This window comes from Thermobia domestica, chromosome 17 (assembly GCF_964235325.1).
Source record: "Thermobia domestica chromosome 17, izTheDome1.hap1.1, whole genome shotgun sequence".
Classification (NCBI taxonomy): Eukaryota; Metazoa; Arthropoda; class Insecta; order Zygentoma; family Lepismatidae; genus Thermobia; species Thermobia domestica.
The window spans coordinates 150085068-150097457 of record NC_137470.1 but is presented as its reverse complement, the minus strand read 5'-3'; the positions used below and the strand labels follow the sequence as shown (position 1 = coordinate 150097457).

The window sequence follows — 12390 nt, the reverse complement described above, 5'->3', positions numbered from 1 at the left end:
AAACAGGGAAAGTTTATGATGCCTTACTTCAAATAAGTAACGGCAATAGAACAGACAGAATGGTCGCCCTCGATGCTCTGAGTATAGCAAACCAGCTGCATAACTTTCCTTTTCTTTACTCACTAGTTATTTGGTATGATTTTTTACTCCACATAAACATAGTAAGTAAAAGTCTCCAAAGAATTGATTCTCATGTGTTCGATGCAGTTGGGGTTTCTTGACAATATATCTGAATACTTTGAAAGGAGCAGAAATGATGCAAAGTTTCAATCTTACTTAGTTGGTATGATGGAGTTGTCATCAGCATTAGATATGGATGATCCACGGGTAGGTAATACAGTGCAAGCTCGAAGTCGAAAGAAGAAGAGACAAATTCAGTCCGAGGCAGAGGATGAAGTTATTGAAGATCCACAAACAAGATACAAGATCGATTTTTATTACAAAGTTCTAGACGTGCTTGTGTTAGCTTTAAGAGAAAGATTTGGGCAACTTAAAAACATCACAGCGAGTATTTCGATTTTCTTTACGATATAAGTAATCATAAAGATATGTCACCTGAACTTTTGTCTGAAAAGGTACTGAACTTGCCGGTACTTTAACACACGAAGAATCGAAAGATATTAACCCCAGTGATTTGAAAGACGAACTGAAAGTGTTATCCGCTATAGTTAAGCATAAAAGTTCAACAAAAGAAACTTTAAAATTAATTAAGGAACATGACTTTACTTCCAATGTTAGTGTTGCACTTAGGATTTTATTAACCTTACCGGTAACCGTAGCAAGTGGAGAAAGGTTTTCGAAACTTAAGCTTATTAAAAACCATGTTCGTCTTCCATGTCTGAAACACGCTTGAGTGGTCTAGTGATGATATAAATAGAACACGAATTGGCTGAAACATTGAAGTACGCGAATGTTATAAAGAAATTTGCTCATGTCAAAGCAAGAAAAGTTTCTTTCAATTAAGGTATGTTAAATTCATGTATCACTATTTTGTTCTAGTACATCATAAGGCTTATGCTAATCACTTAGTTTTGCCGTAATATCTGATTCACTATTATTTTTATGCTCCATACTCTATTGGAAACATCTTTGGCGTGGGAGAGCCGGGTTCGATTCCCGGCGGGAGCTCATGTGGTTCAGATTCCACGTTAATCAGTAGGTCCACGTCTCACATAGCCTCGCTGACGAAAGGGACGCTAAACTAAAAAATCAAATCAATCAATCAACTCTATTGGAAACACCTTTTGATATTTTATAAGTTTAAAAATTAAAATTCTTAGTCCTGACTAAAGCACATTTAAAAAAATATTTTCTGTATATACTGCTGTACATCACAGATATACAGCGAAATCGAGCATACTGAATATTATGACATGTATGGAGTCATTTAAATATTGCGTAAGCATTCGAGAGAGGTAGTTCAATTTTTTGTTTACTTTTCCATTTCATACATGTTTTTAAATGGGGCATCCTACTTTTTTTTGTGACACTTGAACGTTTTCCGTCAAAATATGGTAGCGGATTAAAGGGGCAGCATGTGAAAGTACCGCCCAGGGCGGCAAAGCTGCTAGCGCCGGCCCTGTAAGGTACCATTTAAATTTACTAGTTTTTCGTCTTCTTTAAAAGCAAGACAGATGGAGTGAGTCCTTCTCTATCATAGATCAATTTTTCTTTTAACTATTTGCTCTAATGTGAGACGATTGAAAAATGTCTCGTTCTCAATTAGATCGTCCACTAAGTTTCACGATAATGCCATAATAGGTCTATATGTCACTCAACTAACACACATATTACATTACACACACGTACATTGCATTCTGTACTTCACACAAAAGAGCTGCGGTGGCACAGTGGTAGAGCGTTCACTTCTGGTGCATGGGGTTCCTGATTCGATCCTAGCTCGCGTCAAGTGAACTTTGTGGTGGACAATCACCGTGTGCGTGAGTTTCCTCGGGATCTCCCGTCTCCTCCCACTTTCTTCTTTCCACTATTTGGTTCATTTCTCATCATTACCGTCTTCTTTAGACTATCCGGAATAAAAGTGGGACGTAACTATTAAAGATTTCATTTTTATAGCTTCAAACAAACAAGTAAAATAGGATATAGGGTTATATTTAAGTATAAATTCCTCAAAGCATACACACACGTTGAACCACTTCACCCTAACAACACATAACAGCCTGCTAATACAAAACGGTAGTGCAGCAGTGCACAATCAATTGTACTATTATATGCTTTTATGGAAATATCTATTTTTAGATCGAAAATACTAAAAAAAATGAAACTACACCTCACCTGGGGCGTCATTCGGGATCAATCTTCGTCAAATTTGCGGATCCTAACGCAACGCAACACTGAAAAGAATTACAACAAATAATTATAACTGCTCTACAGATTATCACAAACGAAAATGCAAACTTCGCGTTGCGATAACACAAACGTACGAAATAAGTTTATTGGTGTATTCGTACTATTCATAGGAACAAATTTTTATAGTTTTTTTTTTTTTTTAATCAGAACTTCTCACTGAATGCGAGCTGCTAAATTTTTCATAGTCTTTACATGTTATGTTTTCTGATAAGACCGCATCTGTCGCTTTTGTTTTCCCGAACACCCGAAAGGTTAGTCGTAGGCAGTTTCGGCACCATTCGACCACTTTCGTTGCATCATGTTGTATTTGTGTATTGCTTATGTAGTTTTCGTCTGCTGAGAGCAATGGGTGAGTGATTGTTACCGCCCCTTTTACCTTGTATGTGTATCTTGTTACCGTACATTCACGTAATTTCATGAGAAGGGCTGAAGGCTACGGAAAAATAGCTTTCAATGCGTTGTTTCAGGAGCTCTATTTTAAAATCTATTATTACTCGCTTGATATTTAAACAGCGCGTTATATAATAAATCAATTTTAATAAAATCCATTCTGTTAATGTATAAAAACATCATTTGAGACTGATGTATAAATATTTGGATAGGCTTAGCTTTATAGCCAATGATCCCTAAACCCTGTGCTTTTTACTAATAATATGCCTTTAGGAACAATGAATTGATTTTGTGATAGGTGGTATTTTTGCACTTGGGAACAGTCCTAAAGAGCTGGAAAGAGAAAAGTTGTTACGCATCAAGAGACGATATTTTGTCGCACCTGTGGTCCTCATTCTGAAAGTAGTAGACAACAACTCCCTCCCTCTTTGAAATTCCCTCCCTTTTTCAGCTCCTCCCTCTCTATCTGGTTGTGTACATTTTTTCCTCCAGAGTTTCGAACTGAGCGCAACAAGCTTCATTTTATATTCGCTAGAATACCTAGTAAAGTCAAAAAATTTCAAAAACCAGCATCTAGTGGCAAGAAGAGGAAAACAAAACGTGCATATAACAACCTTAAAACTTTTATAAGATCCTCAGAGGGAGTAGCTTTAAATTTTCTTCGTACCCCAAGAAATAAGATTAATTTACTCGAGAGTGAAAATTAAAAATTGCGAATTCTTCGAAAATGACTCAAATCATTTTGCTTATGTTTCATAAACCAATATTTCATTAAAAACCCTACAATATGGCGCATGTCATTTCTGCTGAAAATGCAGAAGATAGTAGTTTGCTCTCGAAGGCGAGTTTTCTTCGGTGCAAGTTTTTCGAAAGCATCTACTGTAAATTTGTTCATAAACAAATGTTTCAATAATAACTGCAGAATGGTATGATTTAAGTTCAGAATTAAGAGCGAAAAAGTTTAGTGTGATGGTCCGTACTTTTATTCTTTTCACTGGAGTTGTCAATTTGTTGTGTATTTATGGACCAAATTTTCTTTTATTTGTCCTTTATTCTTTAGTGTATGATTACAAAACTGTAGTTGCTTTCTATTTGAAATTACTTGCACAGGGAGTAATAACTAAAATCTTTATCAATTCCAACCAGTGAACAAAAGCAAATTTCTAATAAGCTCTGTGCAACTGCTTAGCCTAGATAAATAATGGAAGATAATATTAAGAAGGAAAGAACATTATTAAAAGTGAAGAATGGTAAGTAGCTCACAGTATTAAGAATAAAGTATATGTATTAGTTGAGTGAATTTTCACTTTCTGTTTTAACTTTTGCAAAAACTGAAAATGTAAAAGTTTGCGAAAGTAGAATTCAAACTGCAACACTTGCATTCGCCCGGCATCTTCATTCATTAAAAATAATCTACTGTAGATTTTACAGAAAAATTATTATTACTACAGGTGTTACTTTTTTATACGTACAGTTCATTTCTGTTTGTCTTATGACGAAAACATAGTTGCCAGCATGGGCGGCGATTAGGGGGGGCAAAGGGGGGCAGTTGCCCCCCCACTTTTTTGAAGTGACCCATTAATGCATATATCTAGTTTCATTTGGAAATGTAAAATTATTGTATGTATTACTGGTTCATAGAAAAAAAAAAAATATGCCATATAATATTTGCTGTTGCGTGAGTATGTATTGGTTGTCTTCCCGTGGAGTTAAGAAAGCTACAAGAATTGCGTTGTGATTGCCAGGGAAAATGGCCCAAAAATTAATCTATTGGAGCGCAATTCCAGGGTACTTTCGTTTCTTCTTACAATGTTATTCGGCTCGATATATTAGTCAGCCGTTTTGAAACTAAATGAGACAACATTTCACACACACACACACACACACACACACACACACACACACAAACACAAAGGTCTTTCATAAAGTTATTCTTTAAAAATTGAAAGTTTCTAAAATGTCTTTCCGTCTTTCTAATATTAAGGAATATTGATTAAAAAGAGAGTAATAAGAAACAACTTGTACCTTTTCCACTGTTTTGCAGTGTAATATACGAGTGAAGTGATGCGTTTAGAGGTGTACGAGTGTATATACAATTAAATTTAGTGAATTCAGCATAATTCTATGTTTTAGGATTATTTTGTATAACTGGAGTGTGGAGTGATTTTAAGTATTGTTGAGTTTTGATGTATTCTAAGAAAGTGAAAACTGCACCTAATGGCAACGAACATATTTCGGAAGGGCCTTTTTGGCTCGGTAGAGCGTTTATCTCTGGTGCGTGAGGTCCTTCGTTCGATCCCCGCTCAAGCCAAGTGAACTTTATGCTGGACAATCACCGCGTGCGTGTGTTTTCTCAGGGTTCTCCCGTTTCCTCCCACTTTCTTCACTCCACCATTTCATTCACTTCTCATAATCACCGACTTCATTAGCCTAGCCGGCATAACAGTGAAACGTAAAACTGAAAGATTTTAATTTTATTTTAACATGTTTCGAGAAGCTGCAAAAGTATTTCTTTAAATTTTGTTCATGTGCTTGTAGTATTTACTGTCTTTCTAAGAGTAATAACGTACATTTAGAAGCATGTGTGGAATTAAAAGTAAAAGTTGTATGTATGAATCTCCAGTTTCAATATAACTTTTTTTAAAACAAGCCTCATTATTTATTACTATAATTATATTATCCTTTCTATTTATTTGTTTTGCAAATTTGTTATTAAATAGCTACCGGTAGTCTGATCACACAATTTTCCAGACAGAATTTTAAGATGTTCATAAGCAAGGCATCAAATCTCTTCTTACACCTTCGTTGTTTAAGAGTACCAAGGGTTATAGTATCTACTTGTGTTGCTCTTGTCAATTTGCTTAATAAAATATAAAATATGATGTATGGCATTTTAACTGAAAAAGATAGTATCCTATTAGTTATGCAACCTTTCGTCAAACAATGTGTTAGAAACAACCAGTGTAACTAACACTGATATACAAATATTCAGATTATGTCTTGCCCCCGACTTTTAAAGTCCAACCGCCGCCACTGGTTGCCAGAAAGGTTTAGGTTCCATGTGAGGGAAGATAGGAAGTAGAAAATTTGTTTTTAGCATATTGTATTTTCATATAACAACGATTACGTATGTTAGTATGTCTTGTTGACGCCTTTATCCTTTCAAACGACGAAAAGAGAGAAGAAATTATGGTGACCGTGGAAAAATCGAATTCGAAATTTCAACGGATTTACATGTTTCGTTGCCCATACATACCGGAAAAGTGATTTTCCGACATCTGTCCGGCTGTTTGTTCGTTCGCCCTGATGTACACTCATGCCCAAAATTATTGTCGCATGTCTATAAATATGTTGTTGTAGGAATATAATCTGCTAACGAATTCGTCCGGTATTCCTTATAATGTGATTGACAAAGACATGTATGTGGCAAATTTCTTGTCAAAATAGTAAATGAGAACAACAAAACGAAAATAAGACTTTTTTGTTCGTGTAACAACATTTTGTTTTACTCATTTTTATTTTCGTATTTATAATTTTTTCCTATGAAATTTACCACAAACATACATTTCCCGATTTTACACATAATGTCAGTATTAAAAGTACCCTACAAAATCATTATCAAATTACATTCTTACAAAAAGACAGTTATAGATATGCGACAATCATTTTGGACATGGGTGTACATTCACTTAGAGGCCATCCCGTTTAACGTATCTCAACCCAATTTTAAAATTAAGGTTTTTATATTATTCTTCAGAGGATCTTTTGGAATTTTCTTCATAACCCCCCAAAACAACGGTAATTTACTGGAGGATGAAACTCAAAATTTGCGTTTTTCTCAAACACTGCTTCAACGATTTTATCTAATCTATATATATAAAATTAAAAATCACTCCGCCTTATGCAGAGTCGTTTTGACGTATACTTAGCATCATACTAAAGGCCTGACTACTGCAGGAAATATACGTTAGTATAACTCTTTAGTATGACGCTAATCATAAGTCAAAACGACTCTGCATAAGGCCTACTATGTCTGTGACTCTAAATCTCCTGAACCGCCTGACCGATCTCGATCAAATTTGAAACATGGACGAGGTTCGAGGCTGGGCTGATTTTAAGCTATTCACTTTGATGGTAGGACTGAGGGTTGGGGAGGGGAAGGGGTTATAAAAATAAATAAAACTTAATAACTCCTGAACCACTAAACCGATCTTGATTAAATTTTCAACATAGATGAGGTTCAGACCTGGGATCATTTTTATGATTTAAATTTGACGAAGCAACGTAGGGGAGAAGACGAAGGAGGAGATATACAGATGGTGATCAGAAAAATGGAAACATCTGAACGAAATTGCAACTTACCAGATTAATATGGTGTCGGGCCACCTTTCGCCTTCAGAACAGCCTTGATGCGACGTGGGATGGAGGCATAGAGGTCGTGAATGGTAGCAAGTGGAATTTTACACCATTCCTCGTGCAGGGCATCGGTCAGTTCTGTGAGAGAGGATGGAGGTGGAAATCGTCGCCGGAGTCGTGTTTCCAAGACGGACCACAGATGTTCAATTATGTTGAAATCTGGGGATTGGGCGGGCCAGGGGAGGTGTTGAACTTCATCCCGATGTTCCTCAAACCACGCTACAACAATGCCAGCTGTGTGAATGGGTGCATTATCATTCTGGAAGATGGCGTCATTGTGCGGGAACAACATCCGGACCATAGGATGCAAGTGGTCTCCTAAAATTGCGACATAATCGTTGGCAGTGATTCGTCAGCTAAGTGTGACCACAGGACCCAATGAAAAGCATGATATTGCGGCCCACAGCATCACCGAGCCGCCGCCATGTTTCATAGTTGGGCGGAGACACTGCAGATCATAAGCTTCTTTGGGCGTTCTCCACACATAAACACGGCCCGTGGTTGGGACTAGGTTGAAGGATGACTCATCCGACCATATCACACGTTTCCAGTCCTCAACGGTCCAAGTTGCATTGTCGCTGCACCATTTGCGGCGTGCGAAAACGTTATTTATGGTCCCTGATGAGTGGTTTGGCCCGTGCAACACGACCCCATAAGTTCATGTCATGTAATTCGCGGCGGACTGTGATTGTCGAAACAGGGTGGGGGAGGTGCTGATTGAGTTCCTCCGTCACTTGCTCCGCAGTGGCACGACGGTTCTGCGTGACAATGCGCTTTAATACCCGGCGTGACCTGTCACTCATGATTTTCTTCCGCCCACTGTTCCGCTTCCCCGATGTGGTTTTCCCGTGTGTTGTGTAGGCCGTCATCACCTTCGACACTGTCCCACGCGACACACCTAACACAGTAGCCACTGCCGTCACACTCACTCCACATAACCGCGCACCAACAATTTGCCCTCTTTGAAAATCTGAGAGATCTCCCATTTTACACTACCTCCGTCTGCTGCAGCCACTGGACACTGCTGTTCCACTGCGCCTGACGTAGTATGGAGACCGACCTAACACACCACCACCAGCGGTCCGGCGCTGCGGGCGCCACGACACCACTGCCAACCCATACATCTGACGTGTTGCCAACTACAGGTGTTTCCATTTTTCTGATCACCATCTGTATAAAAATCAATTTATATAACACTGAAACAGACTGTTTTTGTAACTTAATAACTCTTGAACTTTCCGACCGATCTCAATTAAATTTTCAGGCTACATGAGGTTCGGATCTGGAAACATTTTTGTAATTTCACTTTAACGGTAGATCGTTGGGGAGGGGAGCGGGACGTATAAATAGAAACCTAATAACTTTTGAACCACAAAAACAATCTCGATCAAATTTTCAACATATATGATGGTCGAGGCTTGGGTGTTTTTTATTGTTTCACTTTGACAGGCAAACCTACGGGAGGGGGAGGGGGAGATATATGTAAAAAATAAAATTAAAATGCCTTCCTTTGTGACTTCATCACTCTTGAACCACCAGACCGATCTCAATCAAATTTTCAACATACATGAGTTTAGCGACAGGAATTACTTTAGACTATTCACTTTGACGATGCAACGTCGGGAGGGGGAGGGGGAGAGAAATTTAATAATGATCAAAAATGACCGATATTAGTGTTGAATCCATAGTTTTCGGGGTCGACGAGAGAAACAGTGACACTTCTGATGCTGTTTCAATCCAAGTTCAGCCATGATACTTGGAGAGGGGGAGGGTACAACGTAGGGGAGGGGGATAAACATTTAAAGATGATCGAAAATTACTAATATTAATGTCGAATACAGAGTTTTAGGAGTAGCTGAGATTAACAATGACAATTCTGATGCCATGTGCAGCAGGACGGAGGAGGGGGAGCTATATATAACAATAATGGAAAATGACCAATATTAGTGTTTAATCCATAGTTTTCGGGATCATTCAGATTAACAGTGACATTTCTGATCCGGTTTAAATTCAATATCAGTCCCGCCACTTGGGAGAGGGATATATATATATATATATATATATATATATATATATATATATATATATATATATATATATATATATGATCGAAAGTGGCCACAATCATTGTCGAATTTATAGTTTTCTGGGTCGCTTAGATCAACAGTGATACTTTCGATCCCGTTTAAATTCAAATTCAAGCCCGCAACTTGGGGAAGGGGGAGGAAGAGATATTTTTAAATGATCGAAAATGACCGATATTAGTGCTGAATTCACATTTTTTGGGGGGTTGCCGAGATGAACAGCGACACTTCTTATGATGTTTAAATCCAAATTCAGTTGTGCATCTTGGGGAGGGGAAAGGGAACTACATAAAATTGATTTTAAAAAAAACATATTAGTGTCGAATCCATAGTTTTCGGGGTCGCTGAGATCACCGATGGCAGTTCCGATGCTGTGCCCCGCAACATGGAAGAGAAGGAGGGGGAGATGTAATAATGATCAAAAATGGCCGATATTAGTGTCTGATCCGTAGTTTTTAGGGTCGCTCAGATGAAGAGTAACATTTCCGATTCCGTTTAAAAACAAATTCAGCCACGCAACTTGGGAGAGGGGGAGATAATAAAATGATCGAAAATGACCAGTATTAGTGTCGAGTCATGGTTTTCTGGGTTGCCGAAATGAACAATGAGCTTTCCTATGCCGTTTAAATCGATGCCATTAAAAACGAAAACATGTTTCAGGGGTACTAAACACATGGGAAACGGAGTTGTGCATTTATATTTTGATTTCAACCCAGCGAAGCGGGTAATATATGCTAGTCTAATATAAATAAAATAAAGAATTTGTTTGTCTGTGAGTCTATGTGTCTGTGTGTGTCTCTGTGCGGCCTGGGGACCAGACGAGTGGACCGAGAGTTACCAAATTTTAGTCACGGTTACCTTGGTCCAGGTCCCAGAACAAGACGAAGGGTTTTTCCAAATTTCGAACGAGGAAAGTCTCAGGGTGGGGCGTTTACCGGGACATGTAAAAGTAGTAGAAAATGACCGATATTAGTGTCGAATTCATAGTTTTCGCGGTTGCTGAGAGCAATGGTGAAACTCCGATCGAATTAACGTCCAAATTCACACCATTCGGCTACGGGCCGGGAGGTGGAAACCGAGACATATAAAAGTAATCTAAAATGACTGATATTAGTGTGAAATCCATAGTTTTCGAGGTCGCTGATATCAATGGTGACACTTCCATTAACGGTGGCTTTCAAATTTAGCTACTATTGTATGTGAGCCGGGGTTTACCTGTGCGCGCGGGGGTACCTAAACATGTAAAAATAATCCAAAATGATCGATATTGGTGTCAAATCCATTGCTTCCGCGGTCACTGAGATGAATGGTGATACTCCCACATGTGTTAACTTTGAAATACAGCCCCCATACGAAGAATTGTTGTATCAGCTAGTATTTTCAATCAACTTTCAATTTTAAATCAAATCAATTTTTCAATAACAACTCCATACACAAGGCCGGCCTAAGGCGTGTGCAACGTGTGCGGCCGCACGCATGCGATTTTGAGAGGGACGCCGAGATGAGGAAAAGTATAAAAAGTAATATGGTAAAAATTTAAACTCCTATGTAATTTTGAATGTAAATAATCCATTTGAATATGCTAATAACTTTTATTCAACAAATAAAAGTGTTGCTTGAAAGCATTGGAGGGTTTTCTATACCCAGTTTCATTGCAAGGGCGCCAAAACTCATTGTTGCACACACAGCATTTTGCTCTTAGGCCGGTCCTGCCCATACAGTAATACGAATAATTTCTCTGAGAAAAATTGAGAAGGGGTAGTTTACTCTTGCGTTTTTTTTTCGAAGAAAATTTTCAAAAATGAATAAGGCGATTTTGTTCGTATTTCATAAATAAATATTTCATTTATAAACTGGTAATATAGTATAACTCATTCGTCCAGAAAAAAATGTACGAGTAGTAGTTTATTCTTGGGATAAATTTTTTCGGACAATTTGTTAAAAATGACTGAGGCAATTTTGTTCATATTTCATAATCGGATATTTTATTAGTAACCTGATAATGTGTCATAACTCATTTCTCCTGAAAACATACACGAGGGGTGGTTTATTCTTCAAGATGACTTTTTCGGACATTTTTTTTTCAAAAGTAACTCAGGCGATTTTGTATATATTTCATAAATAAATATTCCACTAATAATTGTATAATGTTTTGTAAAGTATTCCTTACGAATAAATTCACAAGGGACAGTTTACTCTTGGGGTAAGTTTCTCTTCATAGAATTTTCTCAAAAACGAGTCAGGCAATTTTGTTCATATTTCATAAATAAATATTTCAGTAAAATTCCTATAATGGTGCATAAGTAGCTTCCATGAGAATATCCATAAGGTCTAGTTTACTTTTGGGTTGAATTTTTTTGATAGTTTTGTGTAATACAACTTCTGCAATTTTGTTATCTGATATACACATTTTTCATTAATAACCCTAACATATGGCATAACTCATTTTCTTATGAATAAATATACAAGGAGTAATTTAATTTTATGGCTAAGTTTTCTTGGAGCGAAATTTTCCGAAAGCACCGTATAATTTTGTTCGTACCTCACTAAAAATGTTTCGTTATTACTGCAGCATAACATGATTTAGTTTAAGAAAGTGGAGCGAGAAAGTTTAGTCTGATGGCCTGTATTTTTTATTTGTGTGGGGTCACGTTGCGATCACCAAATTTTGCGAAGACCATTACAGAATGAGACCCCTTAAGTTGGTTTATTTTCTTTGAACATGTCGGTGCAGTAAAACATTAAATACGATGTTTTTATTGTGGGCAAAATAAGGGATAAGTTGCTTTTTGGTGAAAACGGATTATGAATAAATACTTCTTCATAAGAAAGTTTCTTCATAAGCCTGCAATGTAAGTTTAACCTTTGATTGTTGTTTTTGGATCAAAAGATCCAATATATTTCAGGCAAGAATTTCCTTGTAGGCCTTATATCTAGAGAGCTAGTTACAATGTAGCAGGCAGGTAGCCAGTCCAAAAATGTAGAGAGGGGAATAGAAATTAGGGGGTCGATCTAACCATATTATAATTAATCACCATAGTATAGTCCATTTGCAAGCTTACCGTGAAAATTTTAGGGGCCAGTAAAAATTTAGGGGGGAGGGACCCGGCCCCCTAGACCCCCTGGACAC

At 37.5% G+C, this 12390-nt stretch overlaps 1 protein-coding gene across 2 annotated transcripts in view; it reads left to right on the top strand.

Moving 5' to 3' along the window:
• Window positions 1–2617: 2617 nt before the first annotated feature.
• The window catches only part of LOC145674406 (putative Na(+)/H(+) antiporter nhx-9), a 310549-nt gene continuing 300776 nt past the window's right edge, over window positions 2618–12390 (top strand). For both annotated transcript variants that reach the window (XM_081744429.1, XM_081744424.1), the window contains exon 1: window positions 2618–2719. In XM_081744429.1, coding sequence (XP_081600555.1) covers window positions 2716–2719 — 4 coding nt within the window. In that variant the 5' untranslated portion in view covers window positions 2618–2715. The remainder of the gene's footprint in view (window positions 2720–12390) is intronic.